Here is a 26302-nt window from a genome sequence, read left to right on the forward strand (position 1 = left end):
GAGAGCTCACTGTGTATCAGAGAGTTTCAGAGCAAGCCCGTGGTCTTAATGAGTAAATGAAGTTACTGTTACTTTAGTTTATTCTAAATGTTGAGCCCAGCATGGGATCTAACCTGGAATAGTCATCTTGAGGATATTGCAGTGGAAACCAGAGCGTAGGATTTAACATTGGAAATTAGAAGTTGATCCTGCTTCTTATACAAAATTGAGATTGACAAAATTGAGGTTTATCTACATAAACCTTTAAACAAAGATGTGGCTCTGAATCAAAATTAGGGAACTGGAGAAATGAAGTTGAGGATTTTGTTCTCTTAAAGGAAACTTGCCCAGAAAGACTGTCAGCGGAAAGAGCTGCCGCAGCAGAGAGCTAAGCACTGACGTTAATGGAGTCATTTCTTCTTCTAGAGGTCAATTTTGTATAAATCAGGATTGTTTTAAAATGACAATTATTGATTAATTAAATTTAAACTTGGAGCTTAGCCCTCTTCATTCTGAAGAGCCTGTACCCCACATTAGCATGAATGACCAACTGAAACAAAGAAAAAATAATTGTTATTTAATTGAGTGCCGTTCAGATGGAATCCAATGCCAGCAATGGTTTTGTCCCCACAAGAAAAAAAAAAAAAAAAAAAAAAAAAAAAAAGGGCTTTTACAAGGCCCTCTCTGCGCTCATATTCCATAAAGCAGCCTGCTCTGTGTGTGACTGTAAAGAATTTTTATACTGCTGCCTCCAAAATCTGATCCTCAAAAGACAGAGTAAGAGAGCCTGAATGTAGCTTATGGGTCCAAAAGTCCAACAGCAAAATGCACAAGGCAGAATTGCACTGCTGTACAGGAAAATTCTCAAAAGAAAGTTAACTGAATAGAGTTCTGGAAGAAAAATACTTAGCACAGAGACCCAGGAGAATTCCAAGTACTTAAACTGGGGATAGTGCTGCAGTTAGGCTAAAGACCACAACTGTCCATGCAATTAGTAAAAAATTGGTACCCAGGTGATGTGCTGGAAGGGAAACAGAACTCGCCCCCTTGCTTCAGTAACCCACTTTGTGGAGGGGCATACTGGCAAAGGACAAAGTAGCCTCCCCTGCTTGGTGCTGTCATGATTTGGGACACAAGAAGTCCCCGTGGCTGCAGGGACTTCTTCCAAGGAGGTGCAAAAACTGGGCTGCACACAGCAGATGTGAGCAGTGCAGCACAAGCCTTGCCCGTGTTATCAAGACAAGCACTGTGTGCTGTGTGGGACACCTGGCTCATGTAGGACCAGGCCCTTTGCAGGTGGAGGGGAACCAGCTGGAAGAGGAAAAAGGGGCGATGTCCAAGGCAACGTCTGCATGCTCGCAGCTCGCACAGGGCTGGCGGCGAGTCAAACAAGAAATGAAGGGGCACCACATTGGCATGAAGTGATATGTTATCACGGGCAGCTCCGGAGCTGATCCCACACTTAAAAATAGATTGACATTTATCCAGGAGGTGAGTTTGTTATTCTGTAACTACAGCATTTTCTATTATGTTTGATAAGGGAGAGAAGATTGGATCTCGGTCAGAAATATAAAAATTCGCCTCCTGGCAGGGGATAATAGCAGGAGAACAGGGGGCAGAAAAAACCTGCAGATTTAAAGGAGTTCAGTGCTGTCCTTGGTGGGGAAGAGGTGGTTGGTACTGGATGGGGATGGCTGGAACACCTCTCCCATAAGTGCCCCTGCCACCCCTGTGGTGTTTGAGCTGCAGGATGTCCGGCTCCAGGCTTGGCCCCGCTCCTCTCCCCTCCACAACTCCATTTTTGGGTCACTCTGGGCTATTTTTGTCTCACCTAAGGTCACACAGAAAGTATCAGAGCAGGAAAGATGGGGCCCACGTGCTGCCCTGATGTTGTGGAAGGACCGGGGTGGAATTAGGATGGAGGCGCGCTGTGCACAGTGTAATGAGGTGTTGGATGTCAGTGGGTGCATGTGTGTGTGCACACGTGTATGCAACACATCCGTGGGTGGAGGTGAATATTCGCACTGCCTGGCTTTTGAAAGTGCACGCTAGGTAGGGCAAAAAAACATAACTTTTTTTTTTTTTTTTTCCGAAAATCCAAAACTCTTTTGTTTCACTGTGTAACTGTTGATCTAAAATGGGAGTTCCTGTTTTCTAATTCACAAAGCTTAAAAGATCACTCATTTTATATTAAAATGATAGCCTTTTCAAGAGACCTTCAATCTAATTAAAGCCAGGAGATTAGCATCCCTTAGAATATTTGCAAAGCGTGCAATGCGAAGTTAATGAAATGTGTACACTTTTATAAAGCTTTAATTTTTAATGAAGTAATTCAGAACATGTACCTTGCTCCTCTCCTTACCTGCTTTATCCCAAACAGGAACTGTTTACAAAAAATAAAATAAAATTGATGAAGAAAACAGAGGACAAGATAAATGAAAGGCTTCTTCATAACTGCCACAAGTACGTCTTTTTCCTCTTCTATTCAGTCTGGGAATTAAGTATTCCTGATTATTATTAATGAATGAGAATAGAATTTTACAGTGGCATTTTTCTTTTTAAGGTTTTGTGTGAGTGTGTATATATATATATATAACCTATAATATATAACATAATGCATAACATATATGATATATAGAATAAATATCTGGATTAATATATATATATGTATAAATAGGGTTACTAAGAGCTTAAACAAATGAGGTAAAAGAGGGGCCAGTGTTGCAAGGGGACATCTCCCATGTGGAGGAATAGGCTGAGCCCAGACGTTGGGCAGCAGCTGGGGCTTTAGCAGCCTAGCTCAAAGGGGGTCACCAAAGGAAATCCTAAGCAATTGCAACCTCCTTCTAGGCTAGGCTCCTCTAATGATGGCCCCGCTCCTCTGCTATCACTTGAGAAGGAAAAAAGGAAAAAGCTGTGGCACAGAGAGGAGCGAGCCCTATTCACACAAGCACCTGCTCTTGGCAGTGCCATGGGGCAGCGAGTGCCCCTGGGGGCAGCACACCCTCTCCAGGGCTGCTTTAGAAATACCCCCACTTTTACAGCTGTCTACTATATGTGCTTCTTGCACCCCTTGTGTTACTGGCTCTGAATTTTGCCAGGCAGAGCTGGCTCTTGCATTGCATTCAAAACAGCAATTCTTCTACCACCAGCCCTACCTTACATCACGCTTACCGGCTCTTTCTGTAACCTAAATGTTGGAATATTCTAATCTTGCTCTACATTTTAAAGCTGAAAGATAAACCTGTTGTTTAATGAAATCCACAACACTACCGGAATAGTAACCATTGTGTTTCTTCATTTCAAAGACCGGCTGAAATCTAACATCTGGTGTAACTGTACAAACCTGACCTTAGGTCAGAGTAAGTATTGTATTGTTGATGATGGATACGCTTTTTTCATTACAATGCTGTCTCCATTCTCTCAGCATTCATGCTGTGAATCCTCAGTTATAGCCAGGACTATTGATAAATACTGATTTTTAAAATACAGTTCATTTTTTTTCTTTTTTTTTTTTTTTACACTTTTAAGCATGCATTGTAAGACCTTTTAAAAATATCTCTTCTAGTTTGTTGTCAACAATATGCTATTATATTAGCAAACTCTTCTGCATGATAGCTCTAACTCACAATGATCAAGGATTATGTGTCTGAAGATGTAGCTATGATCCTAAAAGAAGAGCGTCCCAGAGAGGCAATTCACTCTGTCTAATGCCTTCCCCTGCACTTTCCTCTTTGGATGCTCATTTTCTTAAAGCCCTTGTAGGAACAGGGTTTAAGGCTTAAATTGTGAAGCAGACGTGGACACCTGTGAGCGTGTCTTTGCACATTGTCATTTCAAGATGTGAGCCCCAGTGAGGAAAATGAGGCCTTGTATTATTAATACCCATTATTTCTAAGGGCTCCGCAGTAATATGGACTAGATCTAAAACCATGCAGCAGCTGGCAGTCCTGTAACCTGGGCTCCCAGCAAACCCAGTGGCGTACCAGTCTAGAAAGAGAGCTGCTGCATTAGTAGCAGGGAGAGTGGGTCCAACCCTAACCCCACAAGAAGCACTGGGAGCTCAGCCTTTCGTGGTGCTTTCTGTGTGTTTGCTTTGCTGAGCTTATCCATTCCCAGAACCTTTCTCTCCATTTCCTTGCTGCTCAGCAAGAGCTTGACAAGGCTCTTAGCTCCACAGCTTTAGATTATATATTTTATTTCCACTATAGCTGTGAAAACCTACCTTTATTTTCCAGTTCTTTGGGCTCCATGAGTACCAGCTCGTTCAGACACGACTCCTGGGGACAGAGCTGCTGGCTGGATTGCTGGACACACCACCAGAGAAGGGAAATGTTCTCTTCCTTAATCCCTACACAAGGCCGTAACGCAGGTACTGTGTTCTCCCTGGGTGCTAATGCAGCTTCTTGATGTTACAGCATCGTGAAGCAGAGGCAAAGCAGAATACCCTTGGCTCGCTGTGCTGCCTCTTACGTCTCCCTGAAGCCCCTAACCCAGCACTGACTGGCATAGGAAATGGCTGAAGCCACAGCAGTTGCACTTTTAAGAAACACCTCTTCATTTCAGTGCTGCCAAAGCTAAATATGTTTATGGATTTGTTCGTAATTATTTTTAGAGTAGAATTCTGTTTGTTTGACAATATCTGAAAAATGAAATACCTGGGGCAACATTCACACTTTGCAGTTAAGCAGCATTTATTTTTTTTAATCCAGTGGCCTCAAAGTACTTTGCAAACATTTAATTAAACCTCTCTGCCTCTAAGTACAACAGGTCCTGCTCCCTGTGGCCAGGTAAGCAAACAGAGGCATGGAGAAGCACCAGAAACCTAGGGCTTAAGCTCCTTTAAAGGGTTTTCAAGCCAGGCAGGTGAGCCAGAGGCATCCAAAGTCAGCAGTGAGGACAGAGTGGAGCACAGCACCCTGTCTGCAGCCACAAGGCACCGCCGATGGACGAAGGTGTGGGTCAGCAGCACTGGGGATGCTGGTGCTGAGCTCTGGTGCAGAGCAATGCATTCCCACCAAGCTGCGAGCTGCAACGCCTTGGCAGGACAGGTAATAAAACTCCTGTGTTCTTCCCCACCCATTTTGCACTTTCCATGACCTCCTCCTTTCATCAGTAAAAGTAAATTGAATTCAGCACCGTTAAAGGCTCTGTCTAGATCCATAACGTTCATAACCACACTGTAACCATGAATGAAAAACTAAGAGAGAGTATGGTTTGTATCCAAGGGCTCTTTTGCTTTTTATGTGTTTACATATACCAGCCAATGGTCAGCAAATAAGCGCCACGACTTGCAGTGAAATGTTCAAACCATCTGGTTTAATCTGCGATTTAATTCCACTGTAAAATATTAAAGTTGTTCCAATGGTTGGGTTGTATGGCTGCTTCATATGAAAGGGGTTGAGTATCCCAGAGCAATTATACTGCACCAAGCACATGCTATAGGTATTATAGTCTGTATTGTTGTTTTGTTCCATTAAAAACATTCAAAAGACTTCTTAATGCAGCACGGCAGAGTTTTAGGTCCTCATTTTTGTTAGCAACAGGTAGCAGATTCTGTAGACAAACATTAAGGATCTTTTTGAAAACAGCATGCGTTTTCCCAAGTGCTAAAAATAAAGAAATTTTAAAAAAGCTGGCACACAACTGAGCACAGAGGGCCTGAGGAAGGGGAGAAGCTTTCAGTGTCACACAGAGGGAAGTGCCCTGAGGTGACGGCCAGCACATGCAGTGCCTGTGTGACCACGGCTGGTTCTTCCCCTGGTATTCAGGATTTTAACCTCAAAAACACGGTGCCAGCACTGCCTGTCCTGCCGTGCTGCAGCTTACCAGGCTGATGGAGAGGCAGTTTTACTTCTCCTGCAATGCATTTTGTTAACAAAACAACCATTACTTACGTCAGTAAAATAATAAAGCTTAGCTGTCTGAAATTATTTTACATCACTTCTGACATGGTCTCGTTGTCTTTACCAGCAGTTGCTTGGCGGTGCAGGATTAAAATATCTGCTCTTGTTTACAGCCGTGCTAAATTTAGGAGGCTGGTCCCTCCTTTCTGTGCTACAGCATCACGTCCAGGCTCTTCAGGGCTGCACTAAAGCAAAACAACAGCGAAGAGCAGAGTGCCAGGGCTGGCCTCATATCTCATCTTCAAGTCTCATCCAGGCAGCAAGGAGAGCCCATCTCAGACACCAGGTAAAGCCCATCTCAGACATGTAGTAAAGCCCACCTTCCTCCACAGCCACGCACATCCAGCAGCACAAGCAACTTCTGGAAGACAGACTCGTATCACTGTGCATCTTCCCAATTAAACAAAATGTTTGGGAATTTTCCAGAAGGTTTTCCATTCTTCCCCTTCCATCCCCCCCCCCCCCCCAGGTGATGTACAAAGATGAGAAAAGGGAAGAACAGGGTGAGCTGGGATGAGGAAGATAAGTAATTTCCTGATCCTTCTCTAGGATAAGTCATGGCTTCGGTGCTGCTGTGCTTCTGGGCCTTCTGCTCCTGTGGTAGCTGGGATGGATGTAGGGCAATACTGGGGCACATGTTGGTACCATTGGCATCCCCAAAATACAGAGCCTTTCTCAGCTCAGGCATCTGCTCAGGATCTGTGGGGCAGGCCACGCACATATTCCTCCCTTAGAAACTCCCTGGCTCAGAAGCAAGAAGCATCACATCCCCACGAAACCCGGTACTTCAGCTAATCTAAAGCCCTGTAGGGAGTCGGGGCTAATTAACTGAGTGCTGTGGCATCCTGACATAACTATATGGCTTCTGGGACCCACGCTAGTATTTCTACCAAGCGCTCTCCTGCGCTGGGTGATATATCTGCCTGGTCAACGCCTGGTCAGGGGCCCCAGCAGAGGACTGAAGGCAGGGATTATGGACTTGGCAGCCGTCACTTTCTGTCATGCCCACAGCCACGTTTCACCCGGTGATATTTGGAGTAGTCGGTGCTACTTGGAATGCATTTTCCTGAATATAAGCTGGAAATTACTGATTTTTACCTTACACAGCTAGTATAAAAGCACTAATGTCCTAATGAAGAGTCTCACTTAGCTAAATGCTTCATACAGCTGAGTAAAACAAAGAATTTTACTAGAGCTTAACCCAGTCGTTAATAAGCTTTTTAACCCTGACCTTTCAAATCAATGATCTACCACTGGTTTTACCTTTCAAGAAGGAATTCCATTTTCAAGTGATAAAACATATTTTGCACTCCTTACAATCTAATGATTATTCTCAGCGTTACTGGATATATGAGGCCATCAAACCATTAGAAGGTATAAAATGTATTAATGTACAGCATTCATGGCTACATTTGCTTTAGAGTCAATAAAAGGGAAACAATTTATAAAGGGCATTTGTGCTCATTACGGAATATCGATAGATTGTTTCTCCCATCATTTCTGAAGTATGAAGAACTCCATTTCGTGACGGATAGCAGAGGATTTGCATAAGCTCTTTGCTTACTCCATGAACTTCTCCAGCACAGAGCAGCATGCAGGGGCTTGTGGCCAGACTGGGACGGGCTGGGATGTGCCTGGGGTGGGACTGTGGTAATCCCCACAAATTCTTCCTTCCCAGGGGACCGAGCATCTCAATTTGGGAGTCGTTCACGGCAGCCACATGAAGGCTCAGCAGATATCCACAGTGATTTCTGCACTAAACATTAATTAGCACAAGGCCGTGGGCAGCTTGGATTGAGGTTAGAAAAGAACAAGAGGAGTTATTTGTGGGGAAGGTCAGGGATGATGAGCACAAGTGCTGGAAGAGCTTTGCAGAGCACCTTCCTAAGCAGCAGGAGGACAAGGGAGGCCACTCCACATGTAGGGGAGAAAATGAAAAGGAATTACAGGTCGGATAGAAAAGGATATAGGAGCACCAGTGCGATGGCTAGAGGCAGAAGTTTCATAGTCTGTCCTAGTGAATAACTCAATTAACTGCAGGAATAAAATCTATGAAGAGACAAATGATTAAGGCACTGGCCTGAGTCTCAGCAGACTCCGGCTGTTTTCAGGTTTCTGTCTGACTTTTGGCAAGCCTCTTCAACTCTCTGTGCCTTCGTTTCCCATCTGTTAAGGAGGAATAATAATATTTCCTTTCTCTCCTGCCTATTCCAGCAGTAAGCGCTCCTGGCAGGCACTGTATCTCTCACAGCATGTGTACAGGACTTTGCTCGCTGGGGTTTTGATCTCTGCACTGAAGCAGGACATACGGGGACGAGGAGTGCCATGACAGAGCAGCCCACTTTCAATTTCTGATATCCAGGGGACTAAGGTATGCTGTAACTCCTTGAAGAGCTTTCTTAATACCAGTTCTTCAAAGACAACAGAAGAAAAAAAAAAAAAATCAATCAGTAAATTAGAGAAGGAAAGTGATTCCCATCTCTGTTAAGATTGGTAGGAGTCTGAAATTATCTTCCAAAGCAGAAATAGTTTGCGAGAACACAGAAGACATTAACTACAGTACAAAAACAGACACAAGGACTTCTCAATTTCTGATCTTGCTGCTGTACTCGTCTGGCTTCTCTGTACAGACTGAGCTTCACCACATTTCTCACTGACAAGCCACCTTCTTGATGCACGGAGTGGTTTCCCTTGCATGCATATGCTCCTGCCCACCTGGTAAGATGAAATCGTGCTCACTCACAGGCACACACACATCGCAAGCAAGGCTAGGGGATATCAGTTGCAGAGTATTATTTTAAAAGGACAACCGGCAAATATATAAAATTGAATTTCAGCTGCAGTCCCAATTAGAAATACAAATGTCACTGAAAGGGAGCATGTCTGTTGACAGTAGACTTCGGAGAAAGCTTTGGTTTTAGTGCTAGTAAATTAATCTTTAATTATGAGCACTTCTCACTTCTGAAAGAAGTGCCCTGCACATACTGAATGGACAGTGTGTGAAAGTTTCAGGGTGTTGCTTTCTTCTGATAAAAGAAACATCTTGTCCCACAAAGGCCCAGCTCGGCTCAAGCCTGGGCCTGCTGCTGCCAGTGGCCCTGCAGATGGTGAGAAGTCATCTGTTAAAAACTCTGTTACTAAAACAGCATCACTCCCATGCTCTTAAACACAAATACCAAGACAAAGACCTGTCAAGGTGTGGGTTTTCCAAGGGATGGCAGAAAACAGCCCTTCCCCTGCTGTCCTTTCCCTGCTGGGGTCAGTGGCCTCCCCCTGTGCTGAGCACACCTCGCAGCAGAGAGGAGCACAGGATGCTGCAGCAACCCCTGCTCAGGCCAACACCTCCATTCCCGTGCTGGCTGCATTATTAAAATAACATTTCCACTTCCAAGTAAGTAAATTAATCTCACTGGCAAGTTTGTCTTGTGACAGCCAACATCTTGTCTCCCCAAGAACTGGGCTGGTGTCCTGAAAGCTGGAAATCCAGCTCTAAAACCTGAGTGCAACAGCCAAGAGATACACCAGATCCATCTTCTGAGGTAGCAGATACAATGAGGTAAGTAAATATGTTCTAGAAATCGTGCTATTAAAGTTTATAAAAATTATTTAATTTCCTGAAGTTATGAAGGCCTGCTGTCATGTTCCCAGCGAGCTTTGCTTTCGGCCTGCGGTTCTCTTTTAGAGAACACAGTGCCCCCGAACTTTGCTGCCCTAAGGAGGCCGTGCTGCAGACCTGCCTCAGAAGGCCCGGCACACCTGCTTTGAGGCACAACAGGAAAATCAGAACATACCTTATCATAAATATGCATATGTGACACAGGAACCTGCTGCCTTCTTGGAGAGATGCCACAATTGACAGAACAAAAAGTACAACAAAACTTCACATCACCGGTGGATCAGAAGAACAGAGGTAACCAAAAGGCTAGAAAATTGCAGGTTTACTGACACTCTGCTCAACCTTACCCATTCTTTATTGAAAAGAGATAATAAGTATCTATAGGAGAGCTGTCTTAAGGCTCCATTCATTCCCTTTTGCTAGCCCAGCTGAGAGGTGGTATAATATAGCACACACTGGCATCTGGCATGTCATTTAATTACACCTTCAGCTTGCTGGGAAAATGTTTGAAGTGTCAAGGTAAGCAAACTATAAAAATATATTTCCCCTGCTACAGGAACGCTCCCGTAATGGCAAGCAGAGCAGGCCAGGCTTGCTCCAGCCATCACTGCGTGTCTGTACGAGGAAGATGATGCAGAGGAGTCTAATTCATGAACAATTACTGCCCCTAGCTAAGACACCATCTGCTCCAGGCAGCCTGCCACCGATTCTCCAATAGACACTTGGGATATCTTCCCCCAATAAACCACTGGTAACAGGAAAACAACGCTGCCTCCAGTTAGCCTGAGCCTTCTCACATCAGCACTGAATGTGCTCCCTTCCTTGGACAAAGAAGGAAAAAAAAAATAAAAAAATAAAAATAAAAAGACAATAAAATGCCAGTCACCACTACTGAAAGAACCAGGCAGATCGAGTTGTAGCTCCCCTGTCAGACACATGCCCAACAGTGGCAGGCTGTTAACTCTCTTTTCCACCAGCTAAGGGCTCTTTTGAAGAGAACAAGCTGATCAGCAGACCAAAGAGTCAGGCTTCGTACTTGCCCAGTGAAGGCCAGTTATGCTCTCCATTAGCTAAATACAGAGGCCTGTACATCCATGAGTTCCAGTTTCTTGTCTTTGTATTTTCTTTAGGAATCTTTAATTTCCAGCCAGCACCAGGACAGCCATGCTGACAGACTTGCCCCCTGGCTGCTGTACTGGGTGCTCTGGTGCAGTTTGCTCAGCTCTGTGATCCTGGCTCCTGTGGGATCCTGAACCCCAGCTGTGGTCTGTGCAGCAGGAGGGCTGCAGATAACCCCAGCGCTTCCCAGACCAAAGATGAACCTTGCACCTCTGACCCTGCAACCCCGTGAAACAAAGCGGAGAGCATTAGGGCTGGCCTTGTTACAAGTAATTGCAGTAAAAGAAATAAATCACATAAGTTTTCTTGCTGTGCTTGGGGGGGTTGGGAGGAAAGAGAAGAAAGTTCAACACAGATATTAGTCACCTTGTTTTGTTCTTGCTAATGGAAATTTCCCAGAAACCAAAATAAAGGGTGTGGTATAAGAACCTGAAGAAGATAAAATTAGCTAGAACCCACATCCTAACTTTTAAACCCAGAGCATGAGTGCAGGTGTCTGCAGCTGAGCATGGTATTTCTGTTTCAGCTCATCCGAGGTATGAGTCATTTCCATCAAAAGAGGAGGATGCCTTGATCTGTGCGCGAGTGAGCGCTGGAACAGCAGCTGTTGGAGCAAATACAAACATTCATGCCAAGGATTGTAAGGATGGAGTTTATCTAATATGTAAACAACCACCTGCTGCAAATGAAAAATTACACCCACAACCACCTGAATAAGATAAGCATATGATGCGGGAAATGAAGAGACAGATTTATTATTAATTTGCTGGAACTTTTGAACCAAACATCTCTTTTGCAATGGAACAGTAGGATGCACAAAGAAATAGTACTCCTTGCCCCAGATCTGCTCAGCAGCATTTATTTTGCCTGTGATTTTCCTTTTTTTTTTTTTTTTTTTTTGCTAAGTCTGGTGGAGATGAAAACACCAACCCAAAGAAGATAATTAAAAGCTAAATGAAACCACATACAGCTGTGCTACTACATGGCTAATGAACATGCAAATATATACATATGACAAGGACATAATGCAGACTGGCTGCCTTGAGTGCTTAGTGCAGATTTCCAAGAGCTGGAAATGCTATTGATTATAACTGAGCTAAACTTCCTGACTCCAGACTTCAAAGATCAGCCTCAATATAATCATCACACAGCATATGGAAACATGGCTGCTAGGAGCTGATGAATAATGGCTCGGGGACCTGAACATTTGCACGTAGGATGGGAGATGTCCTCTTGGCCGCTGAGGAGGCCTGGAGGCTTCTCGGCAGCCAGGACCAGTGCCATATAATCCTCCTCAGTCTTGGCATGCTCCATCTTGCTGTCAGTTGAGATTTTGGAGTAGTGGGATTTTGATGGGATATTTATTTTTGACTTCCCACTTTACTTGGCAAGAAGCTGTTGTGTGGAGGACACATTTCTGTGAGGACCAGGGCTGGAGGTAACACGCATAAGGCAAAGCTTCTGGGCTCCTACAACACAGTAGACAAGAGCAAGATGGACAGGTTCTCCTCTGAGGGCCTTCTTGTACATTGGCATGAAAGGAGATCAAATCAGACTTATTAGTTAAAAAATACCAACCCATTTTACCATGAGACTTCAAATACAGGAAAAAATATGAAAAGAAAAACTTTGGAAACATTGGAGTGTGGCCTTGAATTGAGTGAGAATAAGCAGCCATTGATCCCTCTGAACCTGCATCCAGCCAGACTATAAAATGCAATACAAAACTCGTTCCTCCTCCACAATGACACCCAAAACAGCACATAGTCCTGGGGACTTTTGCAGGCCATGTCTAGAATTGCAGCGCACCCTTGGACCTTGGTGCAGAAGATGGCTGAGCCACCAGGACAGAAGAGAGGCCACCTACAGAAACCAAATTTGTGCTGAACACAATGGTTAGTGCATAAAAATTAATCAAGTACTACAATGACTTGCTTTATTCATAATACTTAATGGTCATGTAATAGGAGTTTTTATTCAGCAGTTAAAGTTCATAAGTGCAGGTTTTACATGTAAAAAGGTATTATGCTGATAGTTTAATTACACACCTTTCTGCACACCAAAGGAAATGGGTTATGCGGGTTTTATAATTAAAGAAGGACTTCTGAGGGGAAATGAACTTTGCAGTTAGCAACATCATATTTGATTTTTATCAGATGTTTTTGTTTTGAATTTGCCAGCACTTGGTAGTGTGGAGAACAGGTGAGAATGCTCCAGACTGCATGAGGTGTCAGGGAGAAGCTTTGAAAATGCAGCATAAAGTAGCAGCTTTTAAAAATAGGAAGGGTGAGCACGAGGCATCAGCACCATGTGTCTGGAAGGCTCTCCAGAGCTCTGTCCATGCAATCATATACAGTACAAGTCTCTCCGGTATGTCTAGAAAACAGGAGGAAAAAAACCTTAGCATGTAATTAAAATTAAACTCTAGTCCGTGCCAAAATAATAATGTTTTACTTTTTATTTTCCTTATTTTTGTTTTCAATAAATGTCATGGCCCGTGAATATAATTTTCCCCTCCTGCATGCCTGCAGATGTGACAAAGCCAAAACTGTGATGGATGGGTGCGTTTGCTATGGAGTACACAGGGCTACTCACAACACTCACAGCAAAGATGGGTAAGAGCCATTGCCAGGTTGGGGCCAGCTCCCGTCACCTGTTAATAACTACGTGGCCATCTATACCAAAGCCAGTGGTGTCAGGGAAGTCAGTAGTCCTAGGGCTCCTTCCATTTCAGGTTTCAAGAAGCTCTGATTGGCATAACTTCTTTTCCATATATAAAAGCATATTTGGGTATATATACACATATGCTTACTGGGAGAAAGCCATTTTTCAAGCACACAAAGTGCACCAGCAGCGATGCTCAGCTGAGCTAAAGGCACCTGCACGGGATCCGCTTGGCACCGCAGTGGGCTTGTGGTTCAGATGGACAGGCTCTTACTGTGCCCAACACAAATGAAAATGAACAAGCAGATTGAACCAAAAAAAAAAAAGGGGGGGGGGGGGGCGCGGGGGTAAGGACTTTCCAAAAACAATATGAAAGGGCAAGGTCTGAATTATTGTGAGAACGCCCTTTCCTTTCTGGCAAGACTCAGTGTTATGGTTTGCCCATGAAGGTGGGGTCCAGGTTAAGGGAGCCCATAGCGGGGCTCCTTTTGCAGCACAGCGGCCTCATCAGATGCTCTTGGCCAGTAATGTTTGAAATCAGGCACCTCACACACAAATCCAGTGTAATACTTTCAAAATCCATTTAATTGGGGTGGACACTCAATAATTACAATAGGAGCTGTTGTGTAAAGGGCGTATCCAAATACAACTGGACATTTTTGAATTTCATTGGCCAACTGCATAAATTAATGACAATGAGAAAGAAGTGAAACTGTTTTTCTCTTATTAAATTCATACACTTTGGCTCTACTTACATTTGTTAATATACTGTTGAAAGAGCTGTTACTGTAGCTTTCAACCCTCATCCTGCAATCAAGCCCTCCCTGTACTGTTGTGGATTACAAATAGTCATTTGTTTAAAAATAGAATCTTGTTTAAAAAAAAAAAAAAAAATCTGACTGCCAGCTGAAAGCAAACAGGTAAAAACTAATATTTGCAATTGTTAAGTGTCAAATTCAGCTTCTCAGCCACCAAGATTTATATCAGCTGGTGAGTGGGGCTCAGAACACTTTGAGGCTAGACTAAATTACCATTGCCTGCAGGCAGATGTTGTGCAAATAAATATATAAGTTTACTTTTCTTTCTTTCTTTCTTTCTTTTTTTTCTTTTTTCTTTCTTTTTTTTTTTTTTTTTAAAAAAAAAATACACTATGCTTTTTGGGTGTATGCATGATTCATCCTTTGAAATCTGTAATACAAGAGAATCACTAAGCCCTGAACTAACAGCTCTGCCTCCATGGTGCAAATTCAGGGTGCACTGTGCAGTTACAATGATGCTCTTCTGAAATTTGCTTGAGTTCTCCACCCTTGCAGAAAGGGATACTGTTCCAAGTTGGTTTCTTTTGTTTTTGTTTTTGTTTTGTTTTGTTTTAATTTTAAAGTCTAATAAGGGTAATTATAATACAATAAACTGTCTTTTTCCCCCACAAAGTACAACTGCCTCACATCAGAGAGAATATTATACCAGACTTATGCATAGATGAGTTTTTACTGTATAAGGAAATGTATTAAAATGAAAGTAGAGCTCAAACACACTCATAATCCATTGTATTGTTTTGTAGAAGCTACTTCTCCCATGAAGGGTAACCACATGTGAAGAGAGAGATTCCAAGTAAGTATTTGGTAAACATTTGAAAATGAGAGACAAATAGCTCTGTGCAATCGCACCATCTTACTTCAAATACCCACTTGAAAAAAAAATTCGTTCTGTAACAAGCCAAGCCTGGCTCCCTAAACCGGGAGGAATTGCAACACTGGTAAACTTGCAGAAATATTTTTACAATTTTATTAGAGGTTTTAATTCAGTGCTTTATCTACCTCTGTTAGTCTGCAAAATAGCTTTAAATATTCAAGTGGTAATTAATGAATCTTTTATGTTGCAAATCAAACATTTTCATCTGTGCTGTGGTACAGTGGCAGCGAGAAGGAGGGATTTAAAGTGTAATTGTTTCTACCGTTCCCATTGCAGTGCTGAATGCCTTTTTACCCTTTATTATATCATTGGCTTTTGCTTCAGTTCATCAGCGCTTTGCCACATCTTATCGTTCGATATTTGCTGTCTATTTTTTTTCAGTTCAAGATTTCTTACTGTGCCTTTGCCAGAGACATTCCTAAGGAGATGGAAACTCTCTGAATGTGGAATTTTCGCATGAGTGCAAAATAATAAAAAGCATGTGTGTATTAAAAAGGGATCAACTTAATGGGAAATGAGCATTGGGTTACATTAATATTCTATTACAGTAAAAATCATATTTAATAAATTTTCTCCAGATTTTTCAGAATCTTACTGTATTTTTCTAAGTTGTATGCCAATCCAAAGAAACAGTGTATATGATACATTTGATTTATGTTAAGTAAATAACCTGCACAGCCCATTTTTGGGGTTTAAAAAAAAATATTAAGTGTAGAAACACACACCAGACTGAAATGTATGCTTAGTTTCCATATGCTAGGAGAAATAGTGTTGGTCTTGTGCAGCAGAAAGCCTTTATAAACAGTATTCTATTTTATTGATGCTATATGTGGATTTTTATGTTATGTGGCAAGAGCACGAGAACGAAAACATTGTAATTTATCCTAAACCGTAAAATTATACTAGTACTAAAGTAATTACTTCACATATTAAAACACGGTTTCCTTTACTTTCTTTTGTCATCACATAAAATTAGGAGCTGAGCGCTGCAGTGGAGGAGACCTGGGCTTTTCTTGCCTTCCCCAGTGCTCACAAAGGATTGGCACATCCATGATTGCACACTATATCACCCGACCCTTGTTGTTCTGTGACCCTAATTAATATTATACTCAGTGACATTTATGTATCAGAGCAATAAGCTAAACAGGAAACAATTTATGTCACCTAAAGCTTTTTAACAAATCGATGCAACTATTTGTAATTGCTTGTTTCACAAGATTAAAAGTACTCAGCCTTGATCTTCGCCCACAGTTTTGTGGCCAACATGACCTGTGCTTCCGTTGTAAAATAGGAGTGTTGGTGATCAGCACCTATTTCCATCAAGTAATCCATATTGCTAATATTTCTGGAATTTTAATGTAGTTACAATTTATAGCCGATCAAATGTGGTTACCTAAATTGCTGTTGCTAGTAGACAGTTTAACTGTCTTTATTAATTACAGTATAATTTAATGTTTGAGTACAGGCACTTGTGTTGGTCATTTTTACAGCCAAAGCAGTTATGTGCCTTATGACGAACCATTTTAGCATTTTCAATGGAAATTTGCTAATATGATGAGTGATAAAAATGTCAAACTCTGGTAAATAATGGTTATTGCTTTGGCTGGAATTAATCCTTGAAAGGACGGTTACCTTCAAATTACCATTATAACTTGAGGAAAAAAATGTTTTTCAGGCTTCTGAGATGCATCAAAAATGGCCGCTGAAGGCCTCCAAACAAATAGACACAGCTACAGCCACAGTGGTGGTCTTTTTTTTTTTTTTTTTTTTTTCTTTTTCCTCCACATGGAGAATTTTTTTCCTGAATAAAATGGGAGGAGAAGCTCTTTTGTGTTAAGCACCCTAAAGCAATGTTGTTGTTTACTACTTCTACTACTTTCTAGCTCATGTATTTTGCAGCTATCTAATGGAGCTGACAAAATGGGGCAAGGAGGGAGGCCTTTACTAGGCCTCAGCCATCACAGATGGGGACAAACCATCAAAGGGTGCACAGGGCCACCTCTGTGGCCGTCTGTGTGTGGCCACAATGCACTGATGACCATGACAGTGGTGGGGTGGCCAGCGGCTGGTCATGGCCAAGAAAGTAGTGAAGGGGTAGTGCTCACCAGCACAACAAGGAGGATTAATGGCAGCCCTGATTAACACGCTATTAAAGGAACACTTAAGATCACTGAATCATAGAATCATAACATCATTAAGGCTGGAAAAGAGCTCCAAGTTCATCTGGTCCAATCATCCCCCTAACACCAATGTCACCCACTAAACCACATCCCTAAGCACCATGTCCAACCCTTCCTGAAACACCCCCATGGATGGTGACTCCACCACCAACCTGGACAACCTGTTCTAATGCCTGACTGCGCTTTCTGAGAAGAAATTTCTTCTAATTTCCAACCTAAACCTCCCCTGGTGCAACTTGAGGCCATTCCCTCTCACCCTACAAGAGTCACGGACTTATCAATAGGTCAAGGAGGGCTAATTAGGTTTTGTTTGAAGAAGGGTGTGTCTGTGAGCCTGTGGGGGAGCAAGCAGCCCCAGGAGCTGGTGGTGCCTTACATTAGGCGAGTAATGTGAAATCTGTCATACTCTGTGATCACAGCCCAAGCCAGATGTCACCACACAGATCATCAGCAGCTGTGTGTAACAGAGCACAGCGACTGCCATTTCATGGTGTGTCTCCAGCTCCTGTGCTAGGCCAAGGTTGTCTTCTGCTTTCCTCCCTGGTACAAAAGAAACCCAGAAAAGCTGTGCACTGTCCTCTGGTTTTCTTTGGAGACACGTTGCCTCACCACTGATCATAAAAGTGCTTTCAGCTGTGATGGAAATCAATGTTTGTGACTGGAAAAGGTATTTTCCAGCTGGCTGCTGCTGGTAGCAGCACTGCGAAAGAGGAAGGCCTTTTAGTGATGTTCCACAACATGGCTGCCAGGGAGGAGACCTGTGCTTATTCATGCAACGATGACACAGAAAGCTGTACTTGGCACCCAGCAAAGGGCCATGCTCCCTTTTGCTTAAGTTAATGCTTAAGCAGCATTAACTCAGGCAGGAGGGGAAGGGCCTGATCCTGTTCCTCAGCTCAGGGCAAACGCATCACACAGCACCCCCAGCAGCTTTCCTTAAATCAGAGGCCACAGAAAGCCAGCAGATGACAAATGCTGGGCTGAATTGTCAACCCTCACATGTGCAGAAGGTGCACCAGTGCAGCAACGTCCAGGGAAATGAAATAAATAAATCATCTGTGATGGCTTCAGAGCTCACACGCTGCCTGGATCCCCTCTTGGTCTGTGCTGTCCTCAACCAAAGGGGCTGAGAATCCCCCTGGACTTCATTCAGGGCCTTTTTCCTCCATTACCTGGAGGCAGCTCTGCCAGCCTTGTTTTAGAGATGCAGAGCGGTCCTGCCAAAATTAATAGTTCTCTGCCATTGACTTAGGAAAATTTTTGTAATGACAAAAGTGGGACCTCTCCAGTGCACTAAAATTTCACTAGGGATAGAAGTGCAATACATCACTAAACCCAAATTTTGTTCTCTGTTTTTGATTATTAAAATCTAACCATCAGTACCATTTTGAGACACATTATAATGAGTGTGCAAGATTTTCCCTCCCCCCTCAAAAAAAAGTAGTTATCTGGTATAATTTTATGATAGAATATTTTTATAAAATCATTTGTACTAATTTAAGCATTTATCATTATATGCAAAAAGATTTCTTGATGAGAATATTATAGACGGTGCATGTTTTTGACATTAGCATTTTATTTGGATGACTAATCTTGCAGATGTGAAATTTTAATGAATTATTCATGAAAAAAATCTCTCCTCTGAAATTTTAGTTTGCTGCTAATGCTAGTTATTAAACATTTTATTTTTCTTTATAAAATTTGATGAAGAAAATAAATGCGTGCTTACTCAAAAGAAAAGAAAGTAGGTTTTTCCTTCAAAGTTTGTCTCAGGTGACAGCATAACTTGGAATTTTGCTCTCGTGGTGGTGTGGACTGAGTGGTTGATCGTGCAGTCCTGGTTTTGCCTATGTACAATACCTGCCAAGCCCTTCCTCCTGAAGCCAGCAGCACAGCTCCCGTTACAGCTTCTCATTTGGAAGGATTTGCATGATTAGGACCCAAACCCTTCTTTCATGCTTTCACCTTTGAAGTAGAGTCCAGTGAGAAAGCAAATACCCCCAACTCCCCATGAACATAATGGCCAAACACCGGTGGACTTGCTTGGAAAAGTGGATGATTTTTTTCCAGTGACAGCATCCTCCTCATTTCCAGTGCTCAACACTTAAATAACCACCCTGCTCAGACCAGCCACGAAACTGCAGCTGAAATCTTGCGATTTGATGTGGGTGGGGAGACTCAGCGGGAGCGATGAGACTGTCCATGAATGTGCTGGGACATGGGTGAGATGCAACCAAGTGCTCCGTGGGGTCTGCGCTGGGGCCCAGGGCCGCAGAGGATGCGACACGGGAGTCATCGGGAGGGGAGAAACAAAACAAAAACTTAGGACATGGCAACTTGCATTACCAGTGTGAACAACCAGCATTTTTATTGCATTTGAGAATGCTATAATGTCAGTAATTAGTACTGACTACACAACATTTTTTATTGTCTGTATCAACAGACATGGAATGATGGAATTACAGTTGATGTAAGGAATGAGTTTCTTTTATGCCTTATCAAAAAAAAAAAAAAAAAAAAAATCTTGTTACTGGCAGCACATACACACAAAGCACCATGCTAACAGTCTGGACTGTACCATTTTCATCAAGGCTTATGGGTAGAAGATAGTTTGTTACCTGTTCTGGGTCCATTAAAATGCAGTCATTACTGCAAATTCACCTCGCAAGACTAGAATACTAAATGACTTCTAAAACATCTAAAAACTCAATCTGAGTTCATTAACCAAAGGTACCAAAGGATTTCAAAAGAGTTTTTTTTTCCATGCTATAATGAACGTGAGATTATTGGCAATCTGAAAACTACAATAGTTCAAAATTATTTTTAAAAACTTTATATATATATATTTATGTATGTATATATATAAAATATCTAATGATCTGCAATATTTGTAGAATCAGAATCCCTGCCCCAGCCTCTTCCTGAAGTCAGGGCTCCAGAAGAAGGGAATTACAGGAATTGTGGCTGGACTCTTGCGAGTGAGAATCAAAAAAGGTCGTATTTTGTGGTCACTTACTCTACATAAGCCTTGATTTTTCATTTCACTTCTAGCTGAATGCAGAAACCTAACAGGTTTTACATTTACAAACTTTTTTTTTTTTTTGTGGACAAGGAAGGCTTTGACTCTCATTCCTGACAGCGATTTACCTGATACATGGTACTACTTTCATAATGTACGCTTTTCTTTGAGAAAAAAAACATGTAACAAATTGTCTTTACATCTTGGCACCTTGTAAAGTTTTTTTTTTTTTTTATACAAAAGTTCAATAGTTTGACACTCCCCCATTATTAATCACTACTTCACTGATAAACTTTGAAAGTGTGACCCTGGAACTCATCATGCAAAATATTTACTGCAGCAGGAGAAAAACATTTTTTTTTAATGACTTTTTTTTTTTTTCCTTTCAAATATATGAACTTTGTTTAAGACAGCCAGAAAAGGCAGTGGTAAGATAACAGAAGGGGTGGGAAAGTATCAAAAAAAACAGCTTAAACACAAAAACTGTACAAAAATGCTTCGATCAATGATAACAGGAGAAAAAAAAATCTGTCAACTATGTTACAATTTAAAAGCTGAAAAAAAAGTCAGGGATTTTCTCCCACATGTCAGCAAATGTCATCCAATATTCTTAAAGCAAGGATAACTAAATAAAATACATGTGCAGCGTATTCTGCAATTCCATTACATACAGTAGTTTTTTTTTTTCAAAGCTATTTTTTTAGTATAGTTAATATAAAGCAGTTGCACAAAAAGCAAAAGGTGTTTTGACAAACAGGTCTGCATTTATTCCTTTTGAGGAATGATATCTAAAAAAAGGACCTTTCCACCTTTTCCTCCCTCCCCACCCTCCCCCCAAAAGACAAAGGCTCACACAGACACAGTGGGATATATATGTACAACATAATAAACCCCTCCCTAAAGAAGCAACCGTATATCCAAAGGGATACAGAATCAGAATTGTAAAAATCATAGTGAAGTTTGCTTGATGTAAAGCCTGAGATTTTCAGTTGGTTCTTCTGCAAGGCTGCGACACCTGCCAGATATGTTAAAATCTAATTTTTTATTTCTTTTTCTCTTTTTTATTTTTTTTTATTTTTGCTACAGTCTTTAGACTAAGCATGCAAGACATACAACTAAGTGCAACTGAGTGAAATGTATTTTTTATTTACTCATTCCCTAACAGTTTGGACTGAGGTATGCGTACTAACAGTTTCTCATGCTGTTATCTTTACTCATGTCTAGCTACACATGCTGAGAATGAACTAATCTACCAGATTTTTATCCCCCTTCTGAATACCGAACTAACCAGCAAACCACTCAGTTTAGAAGTACAGGGCTCAATTCTCATGATCCCCATCTGGCTACCGCCGGCACGTCACGAAGCTGCCTGGATATAATTTAAAAAAAAAAAAATGTTTCAAATGACCACAGACTGCCCTTTTTTTTTTTTCTTTTCTCTTCTTTTTTTTTTTTTTTTTTTGAAACAGAATGCAGAGTTGAATTTTATAAAAGTAACTGCCAATAAAATTTCTTGTACCAAAGCTTATGAGTGGACAGGAGTGTTATTTCCTTATGAAAAATGCTGACCAAAAACTAAACAAAACTGAGCAAATTTGCCAAGATCAAACAAAATTAAAGCAGTCATCCTAGCACAATCCCAAAACAGAAGTGGCACACAATCTGTAGAACCAAAGACCAATTTTTTTTTTTTCCTTTCAATTCTAGAAATACTATTGTGTGGTCCAGTTACGTTGCGGGAGCCTTTTTGTTCTCTTCTGTGTCTTATTAAACTGTCTCCTTTATCTGATACCCTAATTTTCTGCAAAATAGCTGCGTCTTTGCTTTCTCAGCTCCCATCTGTAGCTCCCCTAGTAACACTGTTTCCTAGTTTTAGCCTCAAAAGCTCTCCTGCTTCCTCCTCTTTACAGAATTTCATTTTGGTCACTGTAAAGAGCTACAAATAAAAAGTAACAACTTTGGTTCAGACATCTACTTGGCCTTCTAAATTTTCTAGAATAAAGGAGCAGTTTCCCTCTCAGGTTAGCAATAGCCCACATCTTGTCATTTCCCTCTAAATTCTTCAACCTCCTTTGATCAACAATAAGAGGATATTTGGCTTCACAAGATAAAGCATATAACAGAGAACATAATTTACCTTTGTGTAATATCTTTGGTAATTTTAGGAAAAAAAAAAGGTACAAAGAAGAATATAAATTAAGCTCTGAAAGGCTTTTTGAAATAATAAAAAAGCTACAGTCCTACATAAATAAATGAGTGACGGAAAAGTGGTTGCAGAATGGAAATATTTAGGTGTTTGGTGACCAAGGTTTACTGACCTATAGCAACAAATTTTGTATGTCATGTTTGCTTTGAAGAGCATTGCCAGTTTTGCCTAACAAGCCCCCGTGCGAATTCTCTCCTATATTTCCCGTTTCCTACGGCGCGGTTTTGATACTGGCTGGTGTAATATTGCATAACAATCTTAACTGCAGTACTGGATTTGCACAGCTGAAATTAACACTTTAGCATTAGTGGGTCTCTGTCCTTATTAACTCCCATAACAAGTTCAATCTGAAATCTAATTTGTATTCAAACAGATTAATGCCACCAAGCAATCCTGAACTGATGTTTAACCGTGAAACATCACCACGTACAATAACAATTTAATGAAGTCATCTTTCCAACCACTATTTGCAAATGCAAATGCAAAAAGAAAAAAAAAAAAAAAGGAATAATAAATGTATAGGTGCCCATCTCGGTAATCTTAGATATTCCAGAAAGATTTGTTGACCCATAAAAACTCACGTTAAACAACCGAGAACCTGCCACTGTACTATCCGTTCTCTAATATAAGTGAATTCTGTTGGTGCTGCATACGTTTTTCTTTGTGCTGTTCAATTTTGTGGCATTTGCTAATATTCACCATTGCTGCCAAAAAAAAAAATAATCAAAAAACCAAACCCAAAAAAAATACTGCTTTGTGGAATGAATCTGTGTTGCTTCCTACAGTGTTTCTATGTTCATCTGTCATTCATTCTCATTCTTGCAGTACTTCGTTTCTCTCTCTCCGTTGGACAACCCTTCCACATGTATAGTGCAGCATTTGGGACCTTTTCAAAAAACAACAAAAAAGAGACACCGAAATGGAATGTTTTCCATAGCTAAAGAAAACATGGTGGCATCTGAAGGAAACTGGAATGAATGACAGAAAAAACTACAAACAATTCAATGACATTCAGCTTCGTATAATAAAAACACCTATTAACATTCATCACAAAGTACAGAAAACGTTGAAGCCTCCGAGAGGCCCTGGGCCCAGATGAGGCCTGAGGTCAGAACTTAAAATGGTAGAGGAGAAGTGGGGCGGGGGAATAAAAGCAATACATTAAAAAGTTTGGGATAATTTTTTCTTTTAACCCCTCCCCGATATACACGCTCACACACACACACACGCACATATCCACACACGTGCACACACAGGCCTTCCCCATCCCAAATGGAAGCAAAAAAAAAAAAACAAAAAAAAAAACCAAAAAAACAACACAAATGGAGTAAAGGCAGTGATAATCAACATGCAGTACTGTGCAAATATGTTGTCCATTGGAATCCTTAAAAGCTGGGCAAAGACTTGATCTGCAGTTCAGGTGTACATGCTCAGTTTGATGTCCTCAAGTGTCCAAAATTGGCAGGACCTGCAGTCCACAGTTGGCTGCTAAATGTAAGTGAATCAGTTTAGCAAATTTACAACACTGATGTTGACTGTAAGAGAGGAAAATCCCAAGTACCAAACAAGTCCATCCAATGCACAGAGTACAAATTCCTTTTTTCAACAAAAAGTAGAAAAATCAAAAATACTCCCAAATGGGATACTTGATGGCACTAAGAGTTAACATATTTCATAGTTGTCAAAGTGGACTGAGAATCCTCCAGACTGTACAGTAATGGAGAGATTTCACAGCTAAGTTTGACGTGTTCTTCCAATCTTCATTCTCAGGATAATGATGTCAGACATACTCATTCTATGTCCTCATTTACAGGTTCATCTTCATAATCTCTGTCGTGATCAAAATCTGGACTGTGGTTGGCTGTTGTCACTAAGGATAGCGGGCCTTCATTTTCATCTGGATCTAGCGGTTCTTCTTTGACATGCACGGGGTGCCTGCGAAAATGAAAGCAGGGTCAATCAGCAAGTTGCTCGTTACGAAATGGTTTTGACAGCTCAGGCAGTCTGGGGAGAACCGTGGGGTGGTTTGGGTGTCCAGAGGCGGCGTGCCAGGCGCCGGAGCTCCGGGCACCAAGAAGCAGCCCCGCAACGTGGGCACCAGGCACCGAAGCCACGCGAAGCCTTTGCCGGGGAGGCAGCGCTCAACCGCCTGGCTTCCCTGGGAAAAGATTCTGGGAGGAGCACCTCGATAGGGCTTCCGCCTCAGGATTGAGAGAAAACGCTCTCAGCTGACATATTAAGTTGATTAATACAATCTTTGGATAAATAAGCGGAATAAGCAGCCGAAAAGCAAAGCGGCGGTTTGTCAGCCCGCCGAGCCGGTGGAGGCTGGGCTAATCACCGCGCCGTGTGTGCGGCGTCTCTCGTTAACATGCAGAACCTGTGAGACAACTCTCCAGAGGACGACCCCAAGTGAGGTTCTATCATTAATCAACTTCAAGCAAACACAGCAAAGAGACACCATGATACATGCTTTAAACTCCAAATTAATGCATATTTTTACAAACTGTCAATAAGGGAAGAAAAGCCCTGCCAGGAAACACAAACAGAGAGGAAAAGGCTCGCTCAACACAACAATATGATAAGAAAGCACAGTCCTAACGAGAATAATAACGCTGTCAGCTGTAAACAAGGCAGAACATGATCCCCAGCTCATGGTGGGCACAAGGATGTACTAAAGAGATGAGATCTGCCAAATTTCTCATTATGGCACAGCACATGAATAACCCGCAGGGGAACGGGGCTTGGTCATTCAAAACGGGTATGATAACAATTGAAAAATGTTGTTCGTAAATCATATTTACAACAAATCCTATACAAATACAAATTACCTTTTCTTTTTTTGTTCGGCAGCTTTTGAAATGTAAAATAGCCATGTGAGTCAATAGTGTCTTGTTGGTGGGACTTTATAGGGAAGTAGAATTTTATTGACATTACCAAGTATTAATAATGCGACACAGCAATGGAGACCCTGTTTGCTTCCTAAATAATTGATGTTGTAGGCAATCCCTTAAAATAAAGTGTTAATGAGTTCAAGTCCCACTCTGTCTCTCATTGAGTAGATATCCACCTCCTAGAGTCTTTTTTTTTCTCCATGCGAGCTGATTTAACCCTTTCACGCAGGCTACTTGAAAACGTAATCCGAAGTGCGAGCATTCCTTGTAAGGACTTGTTTTCTCTCCTTGCACAGCTTTGCTTTGAAACGAATGATTTCAAATAGCTGTATCTTATTATGCATTTTGCATAGAGAGGAACATCCATACTTTTTGTACTCTGTTGCACTGACAGGAAGGATAAGTCACTGAACCCTAAGGAGAAGGTAGCCCTGCCTGTTTCAAGAGACCAGGGCCCACCAGCCGTACGCTGGTGTACAAAGCCGCATCGCCCCCCATTTATTCATTTCAGCCTGAACCTGGATCAGTTTGGGAAGCTCCTAAGTTGCTGACTACACACATCTCTGATTTTAGCTGCAAATGCCTTTCAAGTCCCTGCATATTTCAACTTCTTGAGTTGTGAAGTGCTAGATCAATACTTAGGCATTATCTGCACCTTCCTGCCTGTCCAACCAAGGAACGGCGGGGAGAAGTGATGCTGCTGCTGAGAAGTACCCCCTCCCCCCCCACACACACCTTTTCCCTTTAAATTTACAAATACGTGTCCTATCAAAACGTGTCTGGATCCAAGAGGTTCCTCTGCACATTGAATTATTTTAGCTGCACATCATTAAAGGCAGAAGAAATATCTCTGAAACCAACACACCTGTCCCCTGTCCCTGGGGAGGGACATGCTGATGAACCAGGAGGGACGGTGCCAACGGGAAATATCCCTGCCCTGCCCCACAGTGCTCCATGCGGGGCCTCGACAAGCCCCCGCTGCCATGAGGATGGAGGTGCTGCTCACGCCGTTTTGACACAGTTATCA

The 26302-nt window shown here is 41.9% G+C and overlaps 1 protein-coding gene and 2 long non-coding RNA genes across 19 annotated transcripts in view; 2 read left to right on the top strand and 1 right to left on the bottom strand.

Moving 5' to 3' along the window:
• Positions 1-4299: 4299 nt before the first annotated feature.
• On the top strand, positions 4300-6338 carry LOC118173512. The gene is made up of 3 exons (XR_004754254.1): positions 4300-4351; positions 4750-5030; positions 5999-6338. It is a non-coding gene; the product is annotated as an uncharacterized LOC118173512 (long non-coding RNA).
• Positions 6339-6468: 130 nt separating this feature from the next.
• Positions 6469-15565, top strand: LOC118173511. 3 transcript variants are annotated; one of them, XR_004754252.1, is made up of 6 exons: positions 6469-9441; positions 9568-9795; positions 11147-12515; positions 13163-13235; positions 14846-14895; positions 15358-15565. It is a non-coding gene; the product is annotated as an uncharacterized LOC118173511 (long non-coding RNA). The 3 variants fall into 3 exon arrangements; XR_004754251.1 differs by having other exon boundaries at positions 6469-9795; XR_004754253.1 differs by lacking the exon at positions 13163-13235 and having other exon boundaries at positions 6469-9795.
• Positions 15566-19498: 3933 nt separating this feature from the next.
• Positions 19499-26302, bottom strand: part of FOXP1 (forkhead box P1) — a 365602-nt gene continuing 358798 nt past the window's right edge. For 14 of the 15 annotated variants that reach the window (XM_035338132.1, XM_035338123.1, XM_035338131.1 and 11 more), the window contains one exon: positions 24172-24316. In XM_035338132.1, the coding sequence (XP_035194023.1) occupies positions 24172-24316 (145 nt within the window). Of the gene's footprint in view, positions 24317-26302 lie in introns of all 15 variants that reach the window. The other variant, XM_035338130.1, reaches the window with a different exon arrangement.

This window comes from Oxyura jamaicensis, chromosome 12 (genome assembly GCF_011077185.1).
Source record: "Oxyura jamaicensis isolate SHBP4307 breed ruddy duck chromosome 12, BPBGC_Ojam_1.0, whole genome shotgun sequence".
In the NCBI taxonomy this organism is placed as follows: domain Eukaryota; kingdom Metazoa; phylum Chordata; class Aves; order Anseriformes; family Anatidae; genus Oxyura; species Oxyura jamaicensis.